Below are 26639 nucleotides of genomic sequence, written 5' to 3'. Positions count from 1 at the left end.
ATTCTTGACGTAAGAGACGCAGATGATCAAACCGTTTATGCGACTATCTACGGGCAAGTTAGATCGAGTGATCTTGGTTCGGCCATGGAAAGCATCTGCCTCGATCTTAACGGAACCAACTTTAATAGTGTCTGCTCCGCATCTCAGCCCGCTGTGGATCTCTGCCAGGAATCTTCCCAGCAAGTCCTTAACTCCGGTTTAACGGGACTTGGTGCTATTGAGTTGTGGAACAACCTGATGGTATCCAAAGCAAGATGTAACTAGAGCTAGTATGACTGGTATTATCTTGATTGAGATTTCACATAATAATTAAATTAATGTTTTTCGTGATGAAAATATCTCCATTGAGCAAACAGCCTTGCGGGAGAGGAGTGATGCCAATTTGGATTTAGTTAATCGCCTATAACAAGTCATAACATAATGTAGTGGCAACTAGATCAACAGAGGAGCAAAGCCCTAAGAGCTAACATTTCAGTGCTATAGCAGTTGTTCGTCATTAAGGACTCCATTTATCGCTGCCGACACAGGCAACCTTGTCGCCTTCAGGCCAATATGCCTAACCTGATCCTTAAAAGAACAATTTCTTTTCTAATGTTGATGTAGTACCTGCAGAGTTAGTCACAAAGGAGTAAGAGAAGTTTGTCAGGGATTGATTGTATATGGACTATCTATAAATTCCTACCGCGTACCATGTCATGGTTCTAATAGCTTGTTACTAACGAGACGTCTTCAAATACCGGAGCCTTAGTTAGTTAACGTATTTCTTAATTATATAATAATCACACTCAGGTACTAGAGACCTTGTTTTAACCACTTATAGCTAGCACCAATTCCAAATATGCCTTGGGGGCAGAATATCCATTATCAATTGCACTGCCCGGTGACATCATCTGACAGACAGAAGGATTCTCTATATTATACCATTATCGCCCCATCCTCTCCATGAATAATCGGAATCCAAAGACAATCGTGTATCCCTTGAGCTTCGGTACACATCCTGCAGTCAGATCCAAACCCTCATCACCCGACCAGCATGGGAGAAGATACAACAGCCACGAACGCCAGTCCTGAGATCAGATCAGGGTCGGGGCGACGGGAAAAACAGCGGAGAAAAGAGAAACAGAAGAGACAGAAGCGACCGCTTCCGGACCCTTCCTACACCTGGGGCGTCACACCCCCAGCCAAGCTCCACAACAGTGTAGTCGGACCAGACCACCCGGTTCACAAGATTCCGCTGGAAAAACAGGAGAAAATGCGCGCGAAAGGGATCAATCCAGTGCTGAGGGCGGAAATGGACGAAGTCACCAAAGGAAAGCGGGGGTTTTGGGCGAGACTCGGTCCTTTCTTTCAGGGCTTGCTGGTGTCGTCTTCCGCGGTCTAGTTGGTTTCTGGCTGGACACTATACACAAGCACCAGACTGTTGGACTTGATATTTGTGACATAAGATCCGTTGACTTTATTGTCTTGATTCAATGCGATACCCAAGAGGCACCGTTCATCTAAGCTACCATTATATAAAACGCGTGATATCAACTCAATAATCCGGCATTGCTGCTGCAGCATCGGCCAGTCCTGAGATGAGTGACTCCGAGCGAGTCATTGTTGGCCGCTGCTGGTGCTCATCACCGCTCAGCTCTAGACCCCGCGCGACGAGATCGGTGAAATCAACCCCTACCTCGTCGAGGAGGCCCGCTTGCTCATGCACAATGTCAATGCATTTTTGCCACACGCTAGTACCACGTTGCACGCTGCTGAGTTGGCGGGTGAGCAACGCGTTGAAACCATCCAGATGGTGTTTAGCCCATTTGATGCAGGCGCTGGTCATGACGGTGGGGAAACACTGTTGGTAGATGCTGATGGTGTTCTTGAGGAGGGTGAAGTAGACGAACGAGATCTGGAAGATGTAGAGAGGTAGATCGCCTTCGAAAATACAGGCCCTGTGTTTCCAACAATCAGATTAAGGCTTGAAGTATGGGCGCATCCAATCTTACCGAATCCGTTTGGAGATCACGTCGGATCGAGCTTTGAGATACGCTTCGCGAGCTTGATCCTCGAAACCCAAGCGAGTCAGCCAGGTGACATTAGTTTTAGTAGCGATCAAGAAGGAGTGAGTGTCGACCAAAGCCCGCGAAAGCACTTCCGCCAACTTGGCTGCTCGCTCATCAACTTTGGCATTGATCACGTCCTGCGCGACCGAGTTTCCTTTTAAACCACGGGCGAGTTTTCGCAGTCGCTCGATGTTGGACACAGACTCTTCGAACCGCTGTAAGGCGATGTGGATGTCGAGTTCGTCCACTTGGCCCTCAACCCATCGCAAATTCTGCTGTTTCCCGTCCACATCGATGCGAACTTCCGGCCGATCCCGATCATTGTCCATATTATCGTAGAGGTCGGGCTTGGGCGAATACATTGAGAGTCGCCCTCCGAGATAACCGAAGGAGTCGTTCGCACGGCTAGCGGCCTCCGTCTCCGAACGAAGGGTTCGTCGCAGGTCTTCGACAGTTTTCCGGAACGTGGCGAGAAGATCACTCTTTGCAGAGCTGCTCCGCTTGTCATGCCGGTAGGTGAATGGCTTGTTTCCAACACGGATGTTGATCGCGTTATCAATCCCCCGGTCCTCAGCCTCCTCTCGTGCTGCGCCAGTACCCAGGTTAGCGCCCAGGTCGATCATGTCGACGTCCTGCAATGCCCAGCATTCCTCGGCAACGAGTTTGGTTGGGACGGGACCGCGGTGGTTCGGATTACTCTGATCTACCCTCTTTCGCTTTTTGGCGGCTACCAGCAGATGATCATTGAGAAGGACGAGGTGGACGGGTCGGCGCGGTTTCCAGGTGGCGGAGTCCAGCTCGACCCAATTGCCGGTTTCCATCACAATGTGGCGACCAGGCACCACAGGGAGGAATTTCTGGGACCCCTCCACCGTCTTCCACAGTGTTTGCAGCTGGACGTTCCACATGCTTTCGAGATTGGCGACGGAACTGCGGTTGGCGTTGCGTTTGGGCAAACGTTCGTCCAGGTTGGGAGACATCGGATTTGGGGTGTTGCCGACAGTGGTTTGTCCCAGGGCCGTGGTGAGCTCAGCCATGAGAGTTCGAAGCGTGCGCATTTCGCCCTTCAGCTTCTCCGCCTCCTTACTGATCTTGATGAACTGGGTCCGGTTTTGATAGACATTTTGCTGAAGGTCGGTCGACGTGCGGTTCTTGACCTTCCGAAGGCTTCTCTGATACTCCTGAATCTCATCTTCGGACGCATTGGCGAGCAGATTGGCAACATCTAGCTCAGGCGACATACGGTGAGCTACACGGAATGACGTATGCGGGGAGAGGACAGCTGTCAAGAGACGAGATACTCACATCGATCAACGGGGAGACTCGGATCGCGTAAAGCATCCAAATCGACCTGTGGAGGGCCGGATGGTTCTCCGGAGGGTCTCCTACTCACTTGAGGGGGGGTCAATGTGCCGTACGTCGGCCCCTTGGGTAGACTGGGAACCGGCGGAGCACTGGGGTCGAAGTCGGGAACCTGATTGAACCGGGTGGAATATCGACGTTTGACCAGATCAGAGGTGGCATCTTTGGGAGCCGAACGATCACGAGAGCGAGAACCCGAGCTCGAGGTGGTAGTACTCTGGGCGGGATCAACGGCCTTGCTGTTCGGGGGCAGAGGACCGGAAATAGGTTTGGGAGCACTGATTTGAGGACGAGCCCGACGGGACTTGCTGCGGAGAGTCAACCCACGGCCTTCCATCGTGAAGAGAGGGGCGGCTCGAGGATGAGTATCGTAGAGGGCGATCGATGGGACTGGGAGACGAGAGACGTGGTGGTGGAATGCGGGTGAAACAACATCCCCCGGCGGCCCGAGCGGGACAGAAAGGCCGAGGCGGAACAACGATGATCCCCACGCGTCAAAATTATACGCTTCAACCTTCCCTTCCGCCAGTTGCAAGCAACCACTTCTCTTCTCTCCACCGGAATTCCTCTCGTCTCGCCACCTCTACCCCCAATATACCACCTCGTCATCATGAGGACTTCCACCCTGGTCGCCGTCACCGCCGGCACGGTCGTCACCGGCCTTCTGGGTAAGAACCAGCACCCCGGGGTTCCCGCTGACCTCCCTCGGATTCACGCTAATATATCTCCTTCTATCTAGCCTATGCCGTCTACTTCGACCACAAGAGACAGACCGATCCTGAATTCCGTCGAACCCTGAAGAAGAACAACCGCAGACATGCCCGCGCCGTCAAGGAAGAGGCCGAAGCGCAGGGAGCGATGGAGCGCGAGGCTATCAAGAAGGCGGTCCAACAAGCCAAGGATGAAGGATTCCCGACCGATCTGGAAGAGAAGGAGGCTTACTTCATGGGCCAAGTTGCCAAGGGAGAGTCTCTCTGCGCCGAAGGTATGTGAATGACTGCCCTTTCCGCGCCCGGATCCCCCAAAATTCCCGTAAAGTATCGGCGATTCACATCCCAACCTAGGTGCAGACAAGCTGGAAGCTGCGCTGTGCTTTTACAAGGCTCTGAAGGTCTACCCCCAGCCCAAGGACCTCATCTCGATATACGACAAGACGGTGCCCAAGGAGGTGTTGGAGGTGTTGGCTGAGATGGTCGCTCTGGATGCCGGCCTGAAGCTTGGCTCCTTCACCGGTGGTGGTGCTGAGAGCGGCGCGGAGACTCACGGCGTCGAGTAAAGAACGGCATAAAAACAACCGGCATGACCCAATCGACTGGAACAGCAATGTCGCCCTTCCCCTTCCCCCTCTCCACCCGCATGCATCCCTTTTCGTCCTTCCTCTCGACAGACAGACCGACAAGAACCTTGGCCTTCCGGATGGGTTTCTTGTGAATTCGGTTCCACGCTGGGCCGTGGCCTGGTCGACATTTTCAAGGCGGAATTGGCCATTTATTCCTCGACTTTGCCTGGATTGTCGTCATTCATGCTGACATCATCTCCACTACTCTACTTTTTTCCTTGTCTTGTGTTTTTCCTCCCCTGTATATTTATCGGGTCTTGGCCGCTGGGGTGGCGGAGGATCTTGGTATTACTCGGCGCCATGACATTGTTTGGGGATTCAATACGTTTTGAATGTTGTCCCCTATTTTATCTCCTCGGTTGATCCCGTTTTCATCTGTTTCCTCCCTCGGTGTCATGTTGGAGCCTGGATAGATTTGTATTCCCACCCTTTTTCAATTTTTTCTCACTTCTTTTCTTGGTTCTTCTTTCTGAGCTGTATTTTAAGAACCCGATGGTCGGTTTGGTAACGTGTATCATTTTGGCTGGTTTTGTTGCGTAGGGTAGGAGAAAAATGCAAGGGATTGACGTGGAGCGATTATTCTGTTGTATACTGCGTATGTATCTCCAGCACTGCATGAAACACTGAGCACTCCCTGTACTCCATCGAATTCCTTCACACGTTGAACAATCTTGAAAGGATCTCGCTCGACGTATTTATAGCACACCAATACCGTTCTCGTATCCCACCCAAAGCGAACCGCCGATCCAGGGCCCAGGAACTAAGGGTCGCCAGGGTCCTTGGCTGCCCCAATAACAGCATTTCTGAGACGCTGGTGCGGTGGGCGCCTCCACTGCCAGATGGCGCTGCCCAGCATCTAGTGTTCACTACCGTTTAATTAAGTCTGGGCAGCTGCTCGGCTGTATCCGTATTTATGATCCCTCCTCCTTTTCCGGCGGTGGTGGTTGTTTCTCTCTTTTCTGGTGTGCTTCTGTGGTATATCTGGTTGACGTCGTCGTTATACTTCCATTCTTCATACTTCCTGTCGTTCGTTTATTCATCCGACACTCGTTCTTGCCCAATACCGGGTCCTTCGTGGCTACATTCGTTTCAGACTCCTTCTTTCCCTGTAGGAAAATTGCACTGGACCTGCCAGAGGGAGATTCTGCGTCGTCGTGATTCTGCTTCTCTCTATATCTACACCCCCTACCCATATCTATCGATATAGACAAACACCCTCACCATGCCGGTTAGTCCTGCTAGATTCTATCTCACCACCAAAGACTACCAACAGCTAACCCTGTCGACAGTCATACGCTCGCCTGCTCGCCTCGGTGTGCGCTCTTGCGACCGCTGCCAACGCCGTCCACCCCGTCGAGGTCAACGGAAAGGACTTTGTGAACAGTGAAACCGGTGATCGGTTCCAGATCCTCGGTGTCGAGTAAGATTCCCCGGGCTGTCATTTGACGCAATCGCTCGTGATATTCGATCTGGTTACTGCGTGTGGAAAGCGGTGTTGCTGATCGTCGTTGTCTATCTATAACAGTTATCAGCCTGGTGGCTCTGGTGGTTTCAGTGGAAAATCCGATCCTCTGACCGACAAGGACGCTTGCCTGCGCGATGCTGCCCTCATGCAGCGCTTGGGTGTAAGTCCCTTGACCTGCCCTCTTCACCTGGGGCGTCTCTCATCACCACATTAGGTCAACACGGTGCGCATCTACAACATGTCCCCCAACCTGGACCACGATGACTGCATGTCCATCTTCAACGCCGCCGGTATCTACCTCATCTTCGATGTCAACTCGCCTCTCGAGGGCGGTTACCTCGACCGCACCGACCCCGAGAGCACCTACAACGCCGTGTACTTCCAGCAGGTCTTCGGCATCATCGAGGCCTTCAAGGACTACCCCAACACCCTCGGTTTCTTCGCCGGAAACGAGGTTATCAACGAGCAGAGTGTCAAGGATGTCCCTGCCTATGTTCGCGTACGTGCAATGGCCTCCCTCGCTGTCCCACAAGCCTTCCCATGACTAACACTACCCACCTTCAGGCGGTTGTCCGTGACATGAAGGACTACATCAAGAAGAACGCGGATCGTAGCATTCCTGTCGGTTACTCTGCTGCTGATATCCGTCCTTGGCTAGTTGACACTGTCAACTACTTCATGTGCGAAGATGAAGACGAGCCCAGCTCCACCTCCGACTTCTTCGGTCTCAACTCCTACTCGTGGTGCGGTCGCTCTTCTTTCACCAAGAGTGGCTACGACGTCCTCACCGAAGACTTTGCTGAGGCTACCCTCCCGGTCTTCTTCTCCGAGTATGGGTGCAATGAGGTTCAGCCCCGTGTCTTCACCGAAGTGGAGGCCCTCTATGGCGAGCAGATGTCCAAGTCCTTCTCTGGCGGTCTGATCTACGAGTTCACCCAGGAACCCAACGACTATGGTCTCGTGAAGCTCAACGACAACGACACCGCCACTCTCCTCGTTGACTACGAGAACCTGATGAAGCAGTACTCCAAGCTGGACATGAGCGCCATCGAGGCCACCAACGAGACTGCCACCTCCCTCAAACCTCCCAAGTGCGGCCCTGGTCTCATCAAGAACAGCACCTTCCTCGACACCTTCGACCTGCCCAAGAGACCCTCCAAGGTCCAGGACTTTATCGACAACGGTTTCGTTGGTCAGGTTCACAAGGGTTCCCTGAAGGACATTAAGTCCCAGGATATCCCTCAGACCATCTACGACCACAACGGCAACGAGGTGACTGGTATCCGCCTCACTGCTCTCGCTAACGGTGAGACCAACGCGCCTGGAAATCACACCAGTGGTTCTTCCAGCAGCAGCAATGGTGATGACGAGGAGAGTGCCGCCGGCAAGATGTCCATTTCCCTTCTTGGTCTCGTGGCTGGCACCGCTTTCATGGCCATGCTGTAATCATCGGTCCTTTTAAGGGGCTACTGTTCTGCCTTATAGTCTTTTTTACTTCATTGTCCATGTCGCATGTTTCAAATAGCTTTTCTTTTTTTTATCCTTTTGGGGCCTAGCAGGGCCAATGAATATAGCATTATACTCCCTGACGTACACGAGTCAACTCCGGCGCACGTAATTCACTTAACGCACAACGATGTATTTCATGCTGCCACCCTCCCCCCGAAACATCGGGGAGGATTGCACACCTCGCAGGACTCAATCTTCCAGCTATGGGTATGGAACTGACCACAGGTGTTGGCTCATTTCTCAAGTCATATACTAAACGAGAACCAAAACGATGCATTAATTGGGCTACCCCGAAAAGAAAATATATAACAAGTCAAACATAACGGTACAAAAATTCAATGCACAAGCATGACAAAACACGGCTACACAGCGCGACTCTTGCCCTTGCCTTTATCGGGAGAACTCGACCTTCCTGCAAGGAAAGGGAACTCCTCTTGCTCTTCAGGAAATTGCTGCTCATGGGGCTGACTATCCGCCAGACTCAACTGAATCGCGAACTCCAAGTCATCGAGCTCCTGTTGACGGCTACTCTCCGGAACGGCATCCTCTGATGGCATGGAGCCACTGTGACTCTGCTGATATCCCTTTGAGTACTTGATAGGAATGGAAGAGGTGAGATCAAATGACTCCTGTCCTCCCTCATCCAGTAGACTCAACCGAATTGCTTCGGCAATATCGGGAGCGAGTTCATCGTCAACAGGAAAGTCGTAGGGAGATGATGACGAGGAAATCTCATCGGGCGCAACTGAACTGTCGTTCCGTCCGATTGTGTCGCTAGACGGAGTGCTGGCTACAGAAATGTCAGCCGGCTCGCCCCGCTTAGCAGCATCATTGGCGTAGGCCTCCTCGCTTAGCAGCTGAGCGTAAGCAATTATTTGCTCTTCGCTGGCATCGGGTCCCAATAAATCCACACCAAAGCGGTTGCTAAGATGAGCTTGTTCTTTCTCATCTTCGACCATTTGCCGTTCCATCTCTATCCGTTCATCTTCGATATGGTCCTGCAGAGCACCGCGTCCGCTGTTATTGAAGCGCTGCCCTTCCGGACCAATATTGCTGCCCCTGTATCCGCGGCGGAGACGACGCTTGTTTGTTTTGTACTGATCGGCAGCAGTGGAGCTATAAGACCAATAACGTAGATGGGTCCCTAAAGCAACCATGCCTCTTAGCACGGTGGGGTCTGGGTCTAGGCAGACAGCGCCTGTCGCGTAATAATTATTACCCACACCGTGGATGGAAGCTTCTGCTTGGATCAGGCGGCGGCGCGCACGAGAAGAGAAGCGGGAGTTGATCGTGCGGATAGGACGCGTCGTCGATGCCAGGGGGTCCCAAGCTTGTACAAGTCCATCGTTTCCACCATGAACAAGGTACAACGATGTCAGTGCAAGGCATGAGACTTGGGGCGAGTCGGTCTGGATTATTCGCACTGGACTAATAGAATTGATGACTTCCGAACTTTTGGATGTGGGTGCACGAATATCCCAGACAAAGATTACTCCAGTAGTAGTGCCCACGGCCAGATATCGGCCACGTTGTCCTGGAATTTCCAAATGCGACGATGGCTGCTTCATATGCGGCATCGGAGAGGACATCACAGAAGACCGTGTGGAGCTTCCTGACATTTCCACAAGAGGGTCCTCGTCAGGCGTAAGCAAGGCATAGGTCGAAACATCCAAAGCACTGGTGCTGATACGCACCGACTTGCGGTCACCCAATGTAAATTCGGAAATGCGCCATTCAGTATTGCTAGCTGAACACACAGGGATCGCGAGGTTGCTGGAATCCCTTGAAGGTGGCATGCTTGGTGTTGAAGACCCTTGAGGTCCACCAAAAAGTGACGATTGAGGACCATCGTCAATTGATAGATGTTGGCCGAAGGAAGATGCTGACGGTTCCGATTTCAACGCTCTTCGCGTGTACCTTCGAATAGAAGCCTTTGCATTTTCCCCGAAACCATGTGTGATGACCAGTATGGACTCGCCGGCCCCATGCCCATCATCGCCCGCAAAGTCAACTTTCAGTTCACGCCTCATGTCCCAGCCCTCACAAACCTTGCGAAAATGCTTGGGCTTGAAAGCCATAAACCTCTCAATCTCTTTGGTCTCAGCAGCGATCTGGTCACTGTTGAGACCCATTGAATCTGACGAGGATCGGGGGCTGTAGCTACCATCGACAGGCTCCCTATTATAAGGATCAGGCCGTGCTGTTCGCCGGCTCAGTTCAGAAAGCTCCCAACAAACACTTCTGCCAGTCTTCCACGCCAGCACATCCATTTCCTCTGGGCTCATCTTAGCAGACTTGAATTGAGGTTGCCGAGGCAAGTCACAAAGATAGAACACCTCGCCCAGAGCATTCAGGACTACCGCCCAGATCCGGCGGCTAGCCTGTCTCTTGGTAGAGTAACTATCGTCAACCGTAATTGACACGATGGGAACACCAGGGCAGAGAACCCATTTGGCCGTTACTTGTCCTCGCTCATACCGGTGCTCATAAGAGGGATGAGGACCCAGGGCGTAGGCCGTGAGCACGCCAGAAGATGTACCTGAGAGCATTGCCACCAAACCGGAGGTCATTCTCAGAATTTGAGTTGACTTGGCAATCCATACAGCAGTCACGGCCGTTGTTATGGGATTCAGAGTTGGGATACCCATATGATGCTGCGGTATGGAGTCTGTCAGGCTTAGGAATCGGCCGCGGAGCTCTTGCGAGGAGATAAAGTAGGTACGTCCCTGCGGACATCCCTCGCCGTAGATCATCCCAAACGGTTGACTGACGTCCATCTTGTTGGGGGCACCGATAATATTGCCGGGTCCGAGGCCGTACTGGGCATCGCCAGGGAATAAATCCGCGAAATGTCGAAAGAGCTGGTGATCAGATAACCCCCAGGTACCGACTTTGACGGAGGATGGGTCACTAGCCGACGCAATCCCTTGTTCCGAAGCTCCGTGTATGAAAAGCGGCTGCTTCTTGGTGCCCTCACCCCCAAACGTCCCGCTCAAGTGACTAACCGGGTATAGAAGTTGTGAGGTGTACGTTACTACCGCATTTCCGTTGCGGGTATTTGCAGAGCGCACCGTACCATGTTTCCGGGACGGTTCGAATTGGATCGGTTTGCCTCTCGCAAGGGACCGCAGCAAACGAGTTCGCAAAATATACTCCGACCTCCAGGACGCGAGCGCAGTCAGTCTGGAGAAATATCGTTTGTCGGATGCGACGTTTTCTAGGTTTTCCGCGCCGTAGAGACGACCGCTGCTATCTGTGGTATAGGGCCCAGGAAAGTAGCGTGAGAACGCGATCCTCCACGCATGGGGGGTTGTCACCAGGCTGTGGAAGCGCTGGGAGACCAAGGCCATGGACGAGAGACATGATGGTGGCAGATGAGAGAGGATATGCGTCAACACCTCTGATTAACCATCTTGTTAGAAATTGTCAATCCCAAGAGAGTGAGGGACATTGACATACCATTGGGGAAAGCTTCCAACGACAGGCGGGAAGGTGTGGACGACGGCGTTACTCGAAACTCAAGATCACGCTGTCGACGAGGAGACTGGGCCATAGCATGCTCATACTGGCTAACACGATCGACAGATGTAAAGGGCAATTTGCCGTCGTTTAGGGACGAAGACTCACCGTCCTCGGAGGAAGCAGAGTCAGCATCAGCGCCTCTGGCATCCACCCGAAGGCGGGAGTCTGAGAGATCACCACACGAATCATGTCCATGCTGGGTAAGATCGTAGGATTCTTCGTAAAATGAGTCGACCAGAGGAGTATGTCCGAAAACTGCAGTAGGCTCTGATTGCATAAAAAGGTCTCGCGGGGTAACGGGATCGATGGAGGCGACTGAACCAGGGGCGATATCTGGATCAGTCGGGAAGTGAAAACCAGGTCAAAGAGAGCGACGAAAAGGCTCAAGAGAAGCACTCAATCGTGTAATATCGCTGGAGGCGAGTCGAGAGAGGTCTAAGGGGGAACAGAAGTGGGCGCAGAGAAGGAGGGGAGGGGGAAGTGAAGTTGCAGATGAAGGTGAAGATCGGAAGTTGTAGGAACGGGAAGCCTGAGGACGGATCTCTGACTCATCCAGGGGCGCGTGCCGCACGTGACAGCGCGCCGCCCAAAGAGGCGTTCGCGATGCTTGATGCGATCTTGGTGGCAGACAACCACATCTTGCCCGTGTGCTGTGGAACGCAGCAGTATGCCAGCCCCCAGTGGTAAGTGTTGAAAATCAGCAAATTCTAAACCCAAGAGTCCCTCTGACCCTTACAGACGCGGAAACGATCCGCATTCTCGTCTCGACAGATAACCATGTCGGGTACAATGAACGAGACCCCATCCGGGGAGATGACAGTTGGAAGAGCTTCCATGAGGTGATGTGTCTAGCAAAGGAGCAAGACGTGGATATGGTTCTCCTTGCCGGTGATCTCTTCCATGAAAATAAGCCATCGCGGAAATCCATGTATCAAGTCATGCGGTCGATCCGCATGAACTGTCTTGGGGATAAGCCCTGTGAGTTGGAAATGCTCAGTGACGCCAGTGAGAATTTCCAGGGCGCCTTCAATCATGTCAATTATGAGGATCTCGATATCAACGTGGCCATCCCCATCTTCTCCATCCATGGAAATCACGACGATCCCTCCGGAGAAGGCCATTTGGCCGCGTTGGACTTACTCCAGGTGTCCGGGTTGATCAACTACTATGGCCGCACCCCGGAGTCTGATAATATTCAAGTTAAGCCTGTCTTACTCCAGAAGGGCCGGACGAAACTCGCTCTCTACGGAATGAGTAATGTGCGTGACGAGCGCCTGTTCCGTACATTCCGCGATGGGAAAGTGAAATTCTATCAGCCATCTATACAGAAGAGCGATTGGTTCAACTTGATGTGTGTCCATCAGAATCACCACGCCTATACCGAGACCGGCTACCTCCCGGAGAACTTCCTACCGGAGTTCCTCGATCTTGTCATCTGGGGCCACGAGCATGAATGCCTGATCAATCCAAAACTCAATCCAGAGACTAAATTCCATGTCATGCAACCAGGATCCTCTGTGGCAACATCTCTTGTTCCCGGAGAGGCGGTCGCTAAACATGTTGCGATCCTTAGCGTCACTGGGCGAGAGTTCAAATGTGAACCCATTCGGCTGAAGTCCGTGCGTCCTTTCGTCATGAAAGAAATTATTCTTTCGGAAGAAAAAGGAGCACAGAAGCTCGCTCGAAAGGAGAATAACAGGACAGAGGTCACCCGGTTCCTCATGACCATCGTGGAGGAACTTATTGAGCAAGCAAAAGCTGAATGGTTAGAGATGCATGATGATGCTGCAGATGATGAAGAGCAGGAGATACCACTTCCCCTTGTCCGACTGCGGGTGGAGACCTCCACGGCGGATGGTGGAAGTTATGACTGCGAAAACCCACAGCGTTTCTCCAATCGCTTCGTCGGAAAGGTTGCCAATGTGAACGACGTAGTGCAGTTTTACCGGAAAAAGAAGAGCGCCTCCGCCCGTAAAAAGGAGGGTGATCTTGATGAAGCTGCAATGTCGCATCTGTCTACTCTTGACACTGTGAAGGTAGAACAATTGGTACGGGAGTTTCTTGCTGCGCAGTCGTTGACCATTCTCCCTCAAAACTCGTTTGGAGATGCCGTAGCCCAGTTTATCGACAAGGATGACAAGCACGCCATGGAGATGTTTGTTAACGAATCTCTCGAAAGCCAAATCAAACACTTGATGGACCTGGATCGTGATAGCGAAGGCGCGGAAGAAGAAGAAGCCGCCCAAAGCTCGCTACAGCAGGCAATGGAGAAGTACCGTGGCCAGATGGAAGACATGTTTTCTCGGGGGGTTAAGCGAAGAGCGCGCGGTAGAAAGCGTTTCAAGCCCAAGCCTGACGGGTGGGATAGTGAATTCGACGGCGCCTGGGAGGATCAACCTGGAGCGCTGATTCATTCAGATAACGAAGACGGCGATCCCGTCCAGGAGGAAGCGCCGGAAGACGCCGCAGAAGCAGCCACCAGATTCACGTCTACACGGGGTCGGGGTCGAGGCGGAGGTCGCGGTGGAAGAGCTGCAGCTTCGACTAGCACTCGGAAGACAACAACCACCGCAAAATCAACCGCCACTAAGAAAACTACACCAGCCAGGGGCACGAAAAGCCGTAGTCGTCGTGCTGTATCCGATGACGATGACGACGACGACGTTATCATGCTTGACGACGATGATGATGACGACGGCCTTGCAGGTGCGAATCAGGCTCTGTCTGACATTGAAGAGGATGACGATGACTCGCAAGCTCTTTTTGTGAAGCAGCCTTCTACAAGGACACGGAAGACAGCTCCCTCGACAGCAAGCAGTACTGCGCGTCGATCAGGACGTAGCGCCGTCTCGCCAGCGCCGTCATCGAATACATTAGGTGGAACAGGTCTCCGTAGAACTGCCGCACCAACACGAGGAAAGCAAACTCAGACCATGCTGAATTTCACCGGGTCTCAAGCTAGCGCTGGACGCAGTGCCGCAAGCTCTGCAAAGCGACCTAGCCGGACTACTAGGAGTACCAGCGTTCTTAGCGATGATGACAGCGACGCTTTCGAGGAGATGCCAAGCTCACGACGGCGGTAACTTATCGAATGGAACCAGGCAATTTGGGCTGGCAAACAGCGGAGAATAGCGAACTGTCTGCATGCTACCAGTACGGGAGAACTTGCATTTGTGGCGTTGATGTATTATGACTTAAGTCACTCGGCGTTTAAGGAAGGCATTTAATGTGGCACGAATCTTCTCGCAGAAGCCTTCTTTGGGACGAAGCATCCATTCATTGCATCTTATATACGAAATTCCACAGGACAACATCCCTACAGCTTCCCACGATTTAGGAACTTCACGGGCAAATCAACCCACTTGGCCCGCAGATATTCAGCTACATTCTTCCCCAAAAAGTCGACGGTCGTAGTCGCGCCAACGCCGCGATCCAGCAAGTTCCGGAATAAAAAGTGCACTCCCTGCAGATTGGGCAGCTCGAATCGCTCGATCTGCAACTGCGAGTTCGCGTTATACTCATCTCCGAGCAGTTCCTTGATGCGCGCAGTGGACATCACGGACCGAAGCCAGAGGTACTCGTCATTATGGCGCACCCAGAACCCACAGTTGGCGTCGGGCCCCTTGTCACCCGAGCGGGCGTGCACAATCCAGCCGAGCGGGCCACGAACTGTGGCTCCGAAATCAATATCGCGGTTTACAGGGGCAGTTGTGATAGCCTGTGATGGCTGTCTCGGAGGATATTCCCGGGTGATCGGGGGCGGAGGAACGTCCAGGGTCTGGTCCTTCCAAGGGATATGGACGCGGTGCTTCACGTCCGCCTGCGGCAGCAGGCTCACATAGTACTCATACACGGGCTTAGGGAAGCCCTGGCGCATGTCCAGGTGGAACGTGGCGCCGGGATAACCCTGCATGATGTTATCGGTGATGTGGCGGAGGAAGTTGTTCGGGGCAATGTCTTCAGCCTTGCGGGCCTGAACGACGACCCGGAACGTCACCGTGGCGTCGTTTTGGCTGCGAGGGTCGTCGGGAGATGTGCCCATCGTCGAGAACTTGAGGGCTGTGTAGTTCCCCGCGTAAGGGGCTAGCAGACGGCGGATTTGGGCTTCCAGCATGCGCGCCTTCGCTTCGATGTCCAGCCCGACCAAGAACCAGGAAGCCTCGGCCTGGAATCCTCCACGGGCAGTGACGCCGACTTTGGTTGTTGGCGGAGGCGGTGCAGAGCGCACTCCACGCAAGGCAACGCGATTCACGCCTACCTGCTCGAAGTGGATGTCCGTCAACACGGCGGTGACATCGGAGTTGAAGTACCATGGACCTTGTATCTCGTATAGTAGTTGGGATGAACAGGTGTCGACCGTTACCGCACCTCCGGTGGCGTATGACTGCATGGTGATGATCACCTTGCCATCTGCGGCGATCTCCGCGATGGGATACCCGATGTTCGACCAGCCAGAAGTCCCAACATGCTCCAGTGCCTTGAAACCGGTAAAATTCCCACCACAGACGTAGTTACTGCATTCAATCAGATGTCCCGCGACGAAAGCATTGGCCAGTTGATCTAAGTCACTGCGACTCCATCCGTGGAACCAATATGCAGCCCCAATGACCGGAGATGCATCTGATACTCGGCCGCAGAGCACGATGTCTGCGCCCTGTGCCAGGGCGGCCGCCACACCAAGTCCTCCGAGATAACATTGGGCGTATATCGGTTCGAAAGACCAGTCAAGCAATGTCTCCCCAGTGTAGACGTTCTTGAAGGTCGATTTCCCCGAGGTTAGGGCACTTTTGACAGTCGAGAGGACCTCGTCACCTGACACCCAAGCCACCTAAATACATCAACAACGGCATTTTAACGGATAGGGCATACATATATCCTTACTTTTAGATTCAATCTCTTGGCCTGCACCATCGTTGTCACGGCCTTGTACAGGCCTTCTGTGTCGGTGTTCCCCGCATTAACTGCCAGCTTTATCCCGTGTTTTGCAATATCGTACAACGCAGGCTGCAACGCCAGCAAAAATGCTGGTTCGTAGCCTGGAGCAGTTGGTTGTAAACCCCGAGCCACCTGTCTGTCATGGTCGACTCGACGGGCAGCCCCCGTCGCCATGTTGGCTTCGCTCATGAAGTCGGCGATGATGACATCAACGGGATCCTGGGGATAGTTGCGAGCGAACTCCGCAATAGCATGGCGTCGGTCTGACGCGGAGCCCGATGCGCCTGAGTTTACAAGGTTGGTATTTGGATTGTGTAGATGGATGGGTGGTATGGATGCGGCTTACCGGCGATACGAATGGGACGGGAGCTCATGATGTGATAGAGCTGTTTGCTCTACTACTTTATCTGAAGGTAAATCTTCCAGTAGAATCCTATTGCAGCATCAAGAAAGAGACCTATCAGAGAAAAAATACCGGAAATATGATATTTAAGCAACGTGAGTCCCGTTAGATACGCGCCGAGGAGTTGGTTCGGTTGTCGGTTTGACAAAGGCGGGGCTGAGTTCTTTAAGGCCGAGGATGAAGCCAGACAAACTGGTTCCGTACGATCAACCAGGAGTTGATATCTTCATTCCCAGCTACAAAAACCATGTTGGATTCGCTCTGGGAGTAGCATCACGACTGATCACCTTGCCACGGAGCACTGAAATTTTCCATCGTAAAGAGGTAAAATAGTACAATCATACGAAGGGCGTCATACTTGAACGGTCATTGTATGCAGTGGGATATACCCACACCATTGGGCGATCATCGTCGCAATTAGCACAATCAGAATCGACGACTTAATCATTTCAATTTCATCGCCATGGCGATTTAGCCAATTAGCCAGGCGAGTCACCCAGACAGACCGTCCCGTATCCTTCAAGGCAGTCTGAAGGCCAGGCAACCCATCGAGACTCTGACTATTCCACTGCTGTTGATACTCGCGTAGCTGGTTACCCTGGACTTTCTTGTTGGCCCAGTGTCCGAGGGTTTCTCGGTCTTTCAGGTACGGTTTTGGCTGGTCAGTATCCGGGTCAGTGGTGAGAGCCAGCAGCGGCACTCCGTAACCACATGAAACTTGGACCTGAAAGAATGTCAGGAGAGAGAATACATTTTTGGAAGTTAAGTGGCATTTGATGTATTGGTATTTGAGGGGATTTTTTGGTTGGCATAACGCAAGGTGCGAGACAGACCTTGAAGACATCCAACCGAATGATCGCCCGGGCACCCACCACGTGCTTTCCCCCCATGCGTTCGAGATAGGCCGAGAATTGGGGCTGATTCCATTCTATCACCGACCCCGTGCAGAAAAAGCGCATGATCCGCGGGGAGGTCTCGAAGGAACAGAACATTACCGTTAGACGGCCATTTTCCCGGACATGACAAATGGTTTCACTACCAGATCCCGTCGCATCGACATATGCAGCCTCATTTGGTCCGAGAATGGCGAAGGATGAGTCTGGTAGTCCCTTGGGCGACAGATTAACGTGGCGACCTCGCAGAGGGGCGGAAGCGACGAAGAAGACGCTCTGCCGAAGGGCCCAATCCCGGAGCTCAGGGGAGATGGACTCGTAGAAATGAGGCATGTTGAATACTCCCTTTCGAGGATAACTTACGGTGAAGGAAGAGCGGGCGGACAAGTAAGTTGTTGCAACACGAACATTGGAGTAAGGGGTTGGAGTCCGAACGTGACTCATAGACCGCCAACTCGGGTCGGTTAGCAAGGTTATATGTGCAACAATATAGCAGTGTGACGATGGATGACTACGCCAGCTATGTCCGATGCACTTCAACTATGTCCCCGATGAGGCCCGACCACCAGACGAGAAACCCCATGTCGGGGAGTTCCCCAAGAGAGACGAGGCACCATGTCATTTGCCAACTGTACATGCAGCACGAATCGTCGGTTCTTTCCCACGGCCCTAGCCGTCCTACATGAAGCTGAATAGGCGCTGAGATTGGCTCTGAAACTCATTGATCCCCTCGGAACTGACGGACGCATTCAAACGACCCACCGTCGTATTGTAAAAGCAGGCCAAGACAATGGCGATAAAGTCTGCAATGGAGGTGGCTTTAGGATCGAAGCCATTAGGGCACAAACCGGAGACAAGACCATCCCGGCATATCGGTCTCTCCCCGGAGGGATCAGATGAATGGGGTTTGTAACGGTGAAGTTGCCGATGTAGGATATGTATGATCGTCCCCGGAGCTGCAGGATTTGATATACAAGTTTTGGGTTAGGTCTACCACTGCATAGGGACTATGACGATATGGGCTGCTCCGAAGCACCTCGACCAGGCGACGAGTTTCGCCGAGAACAGTCAAGTAGCTACACAATCCGATTGAGTCCGCGATGGGGTTGAGGATCTATACGAGACAAGTTGCGGAGACCATCCTGGTGGGAACAATCTTGGAGAATTACTCGGACTGATTCGCACAGGAGGCCTTCCCGGGTGCATGCCGCGATGGATGCGGGCTTCCTGGCCCATGATGATCGAGAGCCGTTGGCCATGGCATGACCGAAATCCTCCAGGTCCTCGAGGGTTGACCTGGTGTGGGAGGGATAAGTGGCCATCAGGGTCTACAGGAGTTAGGAAGAGGCATGTAAGAGGACCTCGGGGGTGAGGGGGAAACCTACCTAGGATGAGATGACCGTCATGAGGGGATTGAGTACATAGGAGACAGCGGAGGTTCTGATATGGTGGGTTGGTCGCTGATCATGGTGGAGGAGAGAGATGGATAGACACGGGTCTCTACCGGCCGAGTAGATTCCTGATTAGGTATTATTGATTCATAATACGGAGTAGTTAGAATTTAATTTTATTTCTTTAACGTTAGGATGGTTGAATTGACCCGAAGGCCGAGACTAGTGGGGGATTGCCGAAAGAGGCGAAACTGCCGCCGGATGGAGCATGACAGGCGGAGTAGCTATGGAGTACTCTGGTAGGTATGGAATATTCTGCAAAGGACTCATGAGTCCTATTAGATACCTCCTCCAGGTCTGGACAACTACAATAATAAGCAGCTACATCATATATCCTACCCAGATACGCCATTGAAGTAATAGTGGTGTAACGATAGGTATTAATAATCATCATCAAGGTTCCGTTACATACCAAACCCCGAATGCTCCGCCCTGGTTGGTCCAAACCCCGCCCGATCGCCCGCGGAAGCTCCCAGCCAACCAATCACCCCCCCGTGACCGGTAATACCAGAACGCCAACCAGTTCCCCTCTTTTCCTTCTCCATCAACTCCACCTCGTCGCATCCTCTCTGGCTTCATCCCCCGACTATTTAGAACGTCCCCCTCCCCCCACCCCGCCGTCATGCCCTCGGTTTTCTCTCCTTCTACCTTTGCTTCTCCTCTTCTTCTCCTTTCTTCCAGTGATACCCCTTCCTTCCATCCACTCCATCATGTCCGACCTCTTCACCACTATCGAGACCCCCGTGGCCAAATACGAGCAGCCTCTGGGCCTGTATGTTGTCCTCCCGCTCCCTCTTTTTGCCACGCACATCGTCTTGTTCATTCCAGCTGACCCCTCCTCCCTCTTGCAGGTTCATTAACAATGAGTTCGTGAAGCCCGTCGAGGGCAAGACCTTTGAGGTCATCAACCCCACCACCGAGAAGCCCATCACCAACGTCTTCGAGGCCACCGAGAAGGATGTCGACATTGCCGTCGCCGCCGCTCGCAAGGCCTTCGAGGGCTCCTGGGCCAAGGTGACTCCCACCGAACGGGGTCGCCTCTTGACCAAGCTCGCCGACCTCTTCGAGCGGGACAGTGATATCCTCTCCGCCATCGAGTCCCTCGACAACGGCAAGGCCTTCGTCATGGCCAAGGGTGATATCGCCAACGCGGCCGGCTGTCTCCGCTACTACGCCGGTTGGGCCGACAAGATCCACGGCCAGACCATCGACCAGAACTCCGAGTCCCTGACCTACACCCGTCACGAGCCCGTCGGTGTCTGCGGTCAGATCATCCCCTGGAACTTCCCCCTCCTCATGTGGTCCTGGAAGATCGGCCCCGCCGTCGCCACCGGTAACACCGTCGTCCTCAAGACCGCCGAGCAGACCCCTCTGTCGGCCCTCTACGCCGCCAAGCTGATTAAGGAAGCGGGCTTCCCGGCTGGTGTCGTCAACATCATCTCGGGCTTCGGCCGCGTCGCCGGTGCCGCCATCTCCAGCCACATGGACATCGACAAGGTGGCCTTCACCGGTTCTACCATCGTCGGTCGTACCATCCTCCAGGCCGCCGCCAAGAGCAACCTCAAGAAGGTCACCCTGGAGCTCGGTGGCAAGTCCCCCAACATCGTCTTCAACGATGCCGACATCGACAATGCCATCTCCTGGTCCAACTTCGGTATTTTCTTCAACCACGGCCAGTGCTGCTGTGCCGGTTCCCGTATCCTCGTTCAGGAGGATATCCACGACAAGTTCGTCGCTCGCTTCAAGGAGCGGGCCGCCGCCAACAAGCTTGGCAACCCCTTCGACATGGGTACCTTCCAAGGTCCTCAGGTCTCTCAGCTCCAGTTCGACCGCATCATGGAGTACATCAACCACGGCAAGCAGAGTGGTGCTACCGTCGCCGTGGGTGGTGAGCGTCACGGTACCGAGGGTTACTTCATCCAGCCCACCGTCTTCACTGACGTCACTTCCGACATGAAGATTGCCCAGGAGGAGATCTTCGGCCCTGTCGTCACCATCCAGAAGTTCAAGGACGAGGAGGAGGCCATCAAGATCGGCAACAACACCAGCTATGGTCTCGCCGCCGCCGTCCACACCAAGAACGTCAACACCGCCATCCGTGTTTCCAACGCCATCAAGGCTGGGTAAGTTCTCCATTTACCCTGAACAATGGAGGGATTGATACTAACCGTCCATAGTACCGTCTGGATCAACTGCTACAACATGATCTCCTTCCAGGCTCCCTTCGGTGGTTTCAAGATGTCTGGCCTGGGCCGTGAGCTCGGCTCCTATGCCCTGGAGAACTACACCCAGGTCAAGACCGTCCACTACCGTCTGGGCGACGCTCTCTTCGCTTAAACAAATGTATTTGCACATAGTTTATGAAATTAATGAGAAATACGTTCAGTTGTTTCAGTTGTTGATTCACATGTTTCGATTTGAGAATGGAAGTCGAATCATGTCATGTCCAATATATGGTAATCCACTGCAATGCGAACTACGTACGACGAAGCCTGATTGTTGTCAATGTCACCACGGCAATTGACACACTGCCTCCGATAACTTGTCTGATAATTTCGTTCGTGCTATTAAGCTCAATGTAGAGACCTGCGAACTCAGTTCTCGGGAAACTTCTTCAATGCTGTCTCTATCTCATCGTCCAACACGAGATAGGAATCATTGATCGACTGCGGACACTCCGGAACCGCTCCTCCAATCTTGAAAGTATAGTCCTACCGATATGTTAGCTGGGCCAAGCAAACCAAACGGTGCATAGGTACATACGAGTACAGCACTCCGCAATTTCATGATATTCCTGTGAATGATACCAGCCTCGGGCTGTTGGGAGTTCTTTTTAACAAAGTCCTCACTCAAATTTGACTCCAGGAAGAGTTTTTGGTTCTTGGTGTACTGTATGGCTCGTGATCAGTAAATTTAAAGACATGATAGGCTCTCAAAATATACCTCAATGTAAGCATCGCAGACCCGCTGCTGGTCGCCCCTGTCAGGAATGTCGATATCGCACTTTAGATCCTGGTCAAGATGATCCAACACCGATTGATAACCTTGAGATATAACCTAGACATGATGTCAATTCTCGCATCTGAAAGTGCATCCGCAAATGCTTCTCAATCGGTACTCACCCCTTCTGGGTCGAGAGAACTGTCGCCCGCTTGAACGGCTGCCGGCATCAGAGCGGTCTCTTCAGAGAGGATCTTCAGTGAGTGAAGTACTTTGTCTGTGTTGCAAGTAGAACTGGCCAAAACGCCTGTAGTGGCCAGTACTGTAAAGAGGCATGCTGAGCGGAAGTGCATTATGGCGCAATACTCCAAGGGGAAAGCCTGAGTACATATGTAGATTTATATAGCATGATATGAGATAACGGAAACTGCGCGTTGAGTATTTATATCCCAAGGGTGTATAGGGTGTATCAAAAAAGTGAGGCTGCATTCCAGCCTCCCTGGACGACAGCAGCAACTGGGCATACCATAGATACTGTAGGACAGCATTCCTAGTTAAGAAATGAGCCAGCACCGCCTTGCGGTCTTTGAATTCATTGGACATTGAATGGGAAATATCTGTAGAACAAGGGCGAGGCATGTCCTCGTCAATGGATTAAAACAGAATGCACTAACTCTACCCCTCAAATGGGGCCAAAAATCGTTGATTCGATGCGCGATAGCAGACAATCTCAAAGATGTGTTGCTGTCCCACTTTTTCTTCAGTTTCAAAGCTGCGATGGGTCTCTGCAGCAAAATAAGACCCCACTCGACTTCTTGCTAGGCGAAGGCTTAGTTACGCCTAATGTGATAGATCCTGGGATGATCGATTCTTTAATTATTGGCTCTTGTTTCTGTGCTGGCGTGAGTTCACCTCGGCTAGGACTTGTTTAGTGTTGATCGAAGACTGCCGCCCCAACGGTCCGAATCTCCCTGAGCACAGCCTCATGACAACCGGTTTTCCAGAAGTCAAGCCTCCTTGGGCCTAGACTTGGTATAGTCGCAACCAATACATCTCAGCAAAGAGCATAGGAACAGATCTGAGGCGTCTCCTATTGGTGTGCAATTTGTTGCAGGATCAACCAGAACTGCCAAGCGGCCGGAATACGAGCTTGGCATGAAGCTATCCGAGTATAGAGTAATCTGCCAAGCAAAATCACCCCTATATCATTGAGCCCCTCATCCTCCTGAGAAAGACGAAGGATTGATGATGACGTTACACCATGCGAATCGCCGTACTCTACCTTGTGACTGTGTTACAGCTATCTGCCTCTGCTGTAGCAGATAGTGGATCCCAAGATCTAGCAGTTCCGCCATCCAACCGACTAGCACCGTCTTCATCGCGCGTCGGGGCAAAATGGCTGTACAAGCGGCGGCGAGGGGGAGGAGGCTCTGACTCCGACTCCGATTCCGACTATAGCGACTCGTCCGATTCCGACAGCTCATCAGACAGTAGCAGTGGAGGGAGCAGTCCCGGTCCTCTATGCTATTACGACAAGAATACAACTATTGAAATGCATAATATGATGAGCTACGGACATTATTACCAGGCTGGAATCGGCAGGTTCGTTTCTACCACATCCATCCCATCATCTATTCTTGGTAGATCTAACATGGCTTCTAGTCTAGGAAATAACTCTGGAGGCTTCACCCCCGAAGGCTCCGGAACGTATCCAAAATGGGACAACAGCAGTGGCAAATGGGTTGCACTTAAAGACTACGATGTGTCCTATCTGGGCGACGACAAGGAATACGTCTACCTTGGCGGTGCGTACGTGCCCTATCTCTCAGGAGAGCCCTCGCCAAATGGAGTAATTCCTAAGCGACTGGATCTCGACTTTGTCACAGCTCCGTACCCGTACTTTGGCGAGGACCTATGCTCGGTACCCAACTCGTCCTATGCATATGAATACCAGGCAAAGTACAATTGGACGGAGTTGAATCTCGACGACGCAGCCTCTGAGCCCTACACCACTCATCTCCTCCCGGTATACTGCTGCTGTACGCTTTACACGGTTTGCGGATGTGACGACTACCATCGCAATGGAAGCTTTGTCCCAGTACTTTTGGAGTACCTAGGTATCTACAATGATCCACAAAACACGACGAATGCATGCAGTGTGACAGTAGACGGTGAACTAGCGTTAATCATCAACGGAACTTTGGCAAATGGTTCGACAAGGGCAGACAGAGATATGCAGCCGACGAAGGAGACGGTCGTGGTGAAAGAACCTCGTATTTGTGACTCTGGCGAAGCCTCTGCTTCTGGGGCTGATCCGATGCATATACTAGGAATGTCTGGGAGTGGATGGATTACTTGGACGATGACGGCGGGAGTAGTTTTCGGGTTGGGTCTTGTATTACTATAGTCGTATGAATGTTCTGGTTAGAGTATATGAATCCTGGGTAACACGCAGCTTTTTATCCCTCAGTCACGTACTTCATGTCAATCTAGGACAATTCGCATTCCATCCAGGTAGCAAAAAGAAATTAGAAAAACATACAACAGCCGGGATTCGCTGGTGGTCACCCACCCAACTACTAACCGGCCGGCGTGTGGCTTAAGTACGGCTGAGCGGACGGGAAGCCCTGTTCTCCACACCCTATGGTCGTATGTGACATTTTCCAGCGGAAGATGATTCCATATCGATACGGGTATGAGGCTTGATCGTTATCCAGCTTCGACTCTAGTCACCTCTATCAGTAAAGGTCCGGGTGTTCTAGACCACATACGTGGTACCAGAGACATCCGGTTAATGGATTAGACCTGTGGAAGAGGAACGGGTTATCTCTCCCCGAGCTGGTCGGACAATTTTACCCCGAACTATGTCGGACATCAATTTCCCGATCGTATCGACAGTCAAGTACGTAGTACCCATGGTTTGAAGCTCGATTAGTGTACGCATTACTGGATTACTGGTAATAGGTGCAGCTGGTATTTGGATTGTCTTAAAAGATGATGGGCGTGGGGAACAGCTGGACCTAAATATAACTCTGAAAGTTGTCTCGCCGAGCAGTACCTCAAATATATACAATGATGCTGCCACTGCCCATCGATATTTTCAATATACCGTACATGCCCTTTAATTACAATCGTGACTGATACACCTCTGTCGACTCCTGAAGCATCTTCTCGTAAGTCTTGGACCACGCTGGTCCACGATAAGCCATGGAGGCTTCCGAGGCGACATGACGATGCATGTCATACCTGACTACCAGTTAGCCAGCGGCGCATATATACAATGCTCAGATCAAACTTACTCATTCATCTCCTCGATGGTCAACTTCTGGTTCTCGTTCGCGACCCGATATCCTTTGCTTCCTTTCTTGCTGGAGAAACCAATTCTTTCAGAGATATTTTCGCGCGCCCGGGCACTAGCAGCTTGCACTTTGCTCGCCCGGTGTTTCCGGATCTTCTCATACAGTTGAACGCCCGCGTTCACATTCTCCGTATACGAGTATGCCGGACTGAAAATAATCCCTAGGGCGGCGGAATCCTCAATGGCCTGGCAGGCACCCTGGCTCTGGTCTGGTAGCATGGGGTGGGCGGCATCACCCAAGAGACAGGTGCGACCCTTCTGCCAGTACGGGTACGGCTGGTGGACAAACAAGCGCCAGGGTCGGATATCATAGGAATTGCGGAACATCTCCTGGAGCTTGGGGTCCAGGTCCTTGAAAGGAGCCAAGAGCTGCTCGCGCGAGGCTTCGTAGTTCCAGCCTTCGCCACCATGGTCACTCTCGGCCGTCGGGAAGAAACAGTAGAAAGAGTGAATTTCGCCGTTGCGACAGGGGGAGAAGACAATCTTGTGAATGCCCATTCCGCCCCAGTATTCCAGGGCCTCGTTGGGGGAGAGATCCAGCAACCCCAGGCGTCGGACTTCCTCCGTTTCGATGACGCAGTGGTAGCAGGTCGACGTGGATTGTTTTCTCTCAGGGAAGATTCCGAGCGTCCGACGCACGGAGGACTATCTTATGTTAGGAAACAGAGGAGTGATGTCAGCAGAAATTCGGTACGTACCCCGATGCCGTCAGCACCAACAATGAGGTCGTGCTTGGCCGTCACCCCATTCTTGAACTTGACAATGCCAGCGTCGTGATCGATTGACTCGCAGGCGTGGTTCACCTTCAGCACAGCCGGCACACCCTTCCCAGCCCCCGTTGCGGAGGTCATCAACATTTGATGCATGTTGACCCGGTGGAACATGTTATACACCTGCGTGAGTTTAGTCGGGGTCCGAGAGGTTCGATACAAATGCAGGGCAACGTACATGGCCCCATCGGTCTTTGTAGTCCGACAAGTCGTAAACATCCTCCACGTCACCCGTTTTCCAGTCATGGCGGATGAGTTTCTTCAGCACCACGGGCTTGCCGAGACTGACGTCGACGTCCCACTCCTCCAACCATCGAGTGCCGTTGGCCGCGCAGCTGATCGCAGCACCGACTTCGCCAGCGTAGTCGGCTCTTTCATAAATGGTGACCTTGTGTCCAGCACGACGAAGAGATGTTGCCGCAGCAAGACCTCCTATTTCATCCATCCCGTCAGTACAACTTAATCATCCGTCGAGAAGGGAGTCCAAAACCGACCAATACCACCGCCAACCACAGCGACGTCCAACTGCCGCCAGCCTGCTTGAGCTGTCATATTGTATATTCGTTGGATGCGGGAATATGCACAGAGAAATCTAGGTGAACTTAAACGCACAGCTGTAATGTTACAGTGGGCAATGATGTCCC

The 26639-nt window shown here is 52.5% G+C and overlaps 12 protein-coding genes across 12 annotated transcripts; 6 read left to right on the top strand and 6 right to left on the bottom strand.

Moving 5' to 3' along the window:
• Window positions 1-879: 879 nt before the first annotated feature.
• On the bottom strand, window positions 880-3819 carry BDV59DRAFT_181930 (exocyst subunit EXO84). Its single transcript, XM_073690309.1, has 3 exons — window positions 3354-3819; window positions 1992-3273; window positions 880-1937 (listed from the first exon to the last, which is right to left on the bottom strand). Exons 1-3 carry the CDS (start codon window positions 3745-3747, stop codon window positions 1535-1537), a joined length of 2079 nt encoding a protein of 692 aa, XP_073546275.1. The 5' UTR covers window positions 3748-3819; the 3' UTR covers window positions 880-1534.
• A 130-nt stretch (window positions 3820-3949) lies between these two features.
• On the top strand, window positions 3950-5397 carry BDV59DRAFT_181927 (TOM complex receptor protein TOM20). The gene is made up of 3 exons (XM_073690308.1): window positions 3950-4078; window positions 4150-4395; window positions 4475-5397. Exons 1-3 carry the CDS (start codon window positions 4021-4023, stop codon window positions 4684-4686), a joined length of 516 nt encoding a protein of 171 aa, XP_073546274.1. The 5' UTR covers window positions 3950-4020; the 3' UTR covers window positions 4687-5397.
• Window positions 5398-5692: 295 nt separating this feature from the next.
• On the top strand, window positions 5693-7805 carry gel2 (1,3-beta-glucanosyltransferase gel2). Its single transcript, XM_073690307.1, has 5 exons — window positions 5693-5977; window positions 6039-6169; window positions 6275-6374; window positions 6429-6713; window positions 6779-7805. Exons 1-5 carry the CDS (start codon window positions 5972-5974, stop codon window positions 7658-7660), a joined length of 1404 nt encoding a protein of 467 aa, XP_073546273.1. The 5' UTR covers window positions 5693-5971; the 3' UTR covers window positions 7661-7805.
• Window positions 7806-7915: 110 nt separating this feature from the next.
• Window positions 7916-11749, bottom strand: BDV59DRAFT_181925 (F-box and WD domain protein). The gene is made up of 2 exons (XM_073690306.1): window positions 11183-11749; window positions 7916-11123 (listed from the first exon to the last, which is right to left on the bottom strand). The coding sequence occupies exons 1-2, from the start codon at window positions 11520-11522 to the stop codon at window positions 8086-8088; spliced, it is 3378 nt and encodes a 1125-aa protein (XP_073546272.1). The 5' UTR covers window positions 11523-11749; the 3' UTR covers window positions 7916-8085.
• A 123-nt stretch (window positions 11750-11872) lies between these two features.
• On the top strand, window positions 11873-14445 carry BDV59DRAFT_65221 (MRX complex nuclease subunit). Its single transcript, XM_073696838.1, has 2 exons — window positions 11873-11928; window positions 11984-14445. The coding sequence occupies exons 1-2, from the start codon at window positions 11913-11915 to the stop codon at window positions 14326-14328; spliced, it is 2361 nt and encodes a 786-aa protein (XP_073546271.1). The 5' UTR covers window positions 11873-11912; the 3' UTR covers window positions 14329-14445.
• BDV59DRAFT_65237 (acyclic terpene utilization AtuA family protein) lies at window positions 14445-16710 on the bottom strand. Its single transcript, XM_073696839.1, has 3 exons — window positions 16527-16710; window positions 16127-16464; window positions 14445-16073 (listed from the first exon to the last, which is right to left on the bottom strand). Exons 1-3 carry the CDS (start codon window positions 16552-16554, stop codon window positions 14562-14564), a joined length of 1878 nt encoding a protein of 625 aa, XP_073546270.1. The 5' UTR covers window positions 16555-16710; the 3' UTR covers window positions 14445-14561.
• Window positions 16711-16935: 225 nt separating this feature from the next.
• Window positions 16936-17809, bottom strand: BDV59DRAFT_203415 (pyridoxamine 5'-phosphate oxidase family protein; the record flags this gene model as incomplete). Its single annotated transcript, XM_073694264.1, has 2 exons — window positions 16936-17307; window positions 17417-17809. 2 exons carry the CDS (start codon window positions 17807-17809, stop codon window positions 16936-16938), a joined length of 765 nt encoding a protein of 254 aa, XP_073546269.1.
• Window positions 17810-19534: 1725 nt separating this feature from the next.
• Window positions 19535-21824, top strand: BDV59DRAFT_181920 (aldehyde dehydrogenase family protein). The gene is made up of 3 exons (XM_073690305.1): window positions 19535-19699; window positions 19779-21050; window positions 21105-21824. Exons 1-3 carry the CDS (start codon window positions 19638-19640, stop codon window positions 21262-21264), a joined length of 1494 nt encoding a protein of 497 aa, XP_073546267.1. The 5' UTR covers window positions 19535-19637; the 3' UTR covers window positions 21265-21824.
• Window positions 21239-21546, top strand: BDV59DRAFT_65196 (uncharacterized protein). The gene has a single exon (XM_073696836.1). It carries the CDS (start codon window positions 21351-21353, stop codon window positions 21507-21509), a length of 159 nt encoding a protein of 52 aa, XP_073546268.1. The 5' UTR covers window positions 21239-21350; the 3' UTR covers window positions 21510-21546.
• An 80-nt stretch (window positions 21825-21904) lies between the features above and the next one.
• Window positions 21905-22357, bottom strand: BDV59DRAFT_181919 (uncharacterized protein; the record flags this gene model as incomplete). The annotated part of the gene is made up of 2 exons (XM_073690304.1): window positions 21905-21984; window positions 22050-22357. A coding segment is annotated over one exon (247 nt), but the record flags the coding sequence as incomplete, so codon positions are not given.
• Window positions 22358-23101: 744 nt separating this feature from the next.
• BDV59DRAFT_181917 (uncharacterized protein) lies at window positions 23102-24677 on the top strand. Its single transcript, XM_073690303.1, has 3 exons — window positions 23102-23469; window positions 23530-24589; window positions 24649-24677. Exons 1-2 carry the CDS (start codon window positions 23129-23131, stop codon window positions 24272-24274), a joined length of 1086 nt encoding a protein of 361 aa, XP_073546265.1. The 5' UTR covers window positions 23102-23128; the 3' UTR covers window positions 24275-24589; window positions 24649-24677.
• A 315-nt stretch (window positions 24678-24992) lies between these two features.
• BDV59DRAFT_194225 (FAD/NAD(P)-binding domain-containing protein) lies at window positions 24993-26547 on the bottom strand (the record flags this gene model as incomplete). The annotated part of the gene is made up of 5 exons (XM_073692358.1): window positions 24993-25113; window positions 25167-25870; window positions 25924-26118; window positions 26174-26427; window positions 26490-26547. The coding sequence occupies 5 exons, from the start codon at window positions 26545-26547 to the stop codon at window positions 24993-24995; spliced, it is 1332 nt and encodes a 443-aa protein (XP_073546264.1).
• Between the last annotated feature and the right edge of the window lie 92 nt (window positions 26548-26639).

Source organism: Aspergillus ambiguus (assembly GCF_047715705.1).
Source record: "Aspergillus ambiguus strain CBS 117.58 unplaced genomic scaffold BDV59scaffold_24, whole genome shotgun sequence".
In the NCBI taxonomy this organism is placed as follows: Eukaryota; Fungi; Ascomycota; class Eurotiomycetes; order Eurotiales; family Aspergillaceae; genus Aspergillus; species Aspergillus ambiguus.
Note: the sequence above shows the minus strand (reverse complement) of the source record. Positions and strands in the feature narration are given on the sequence as shown.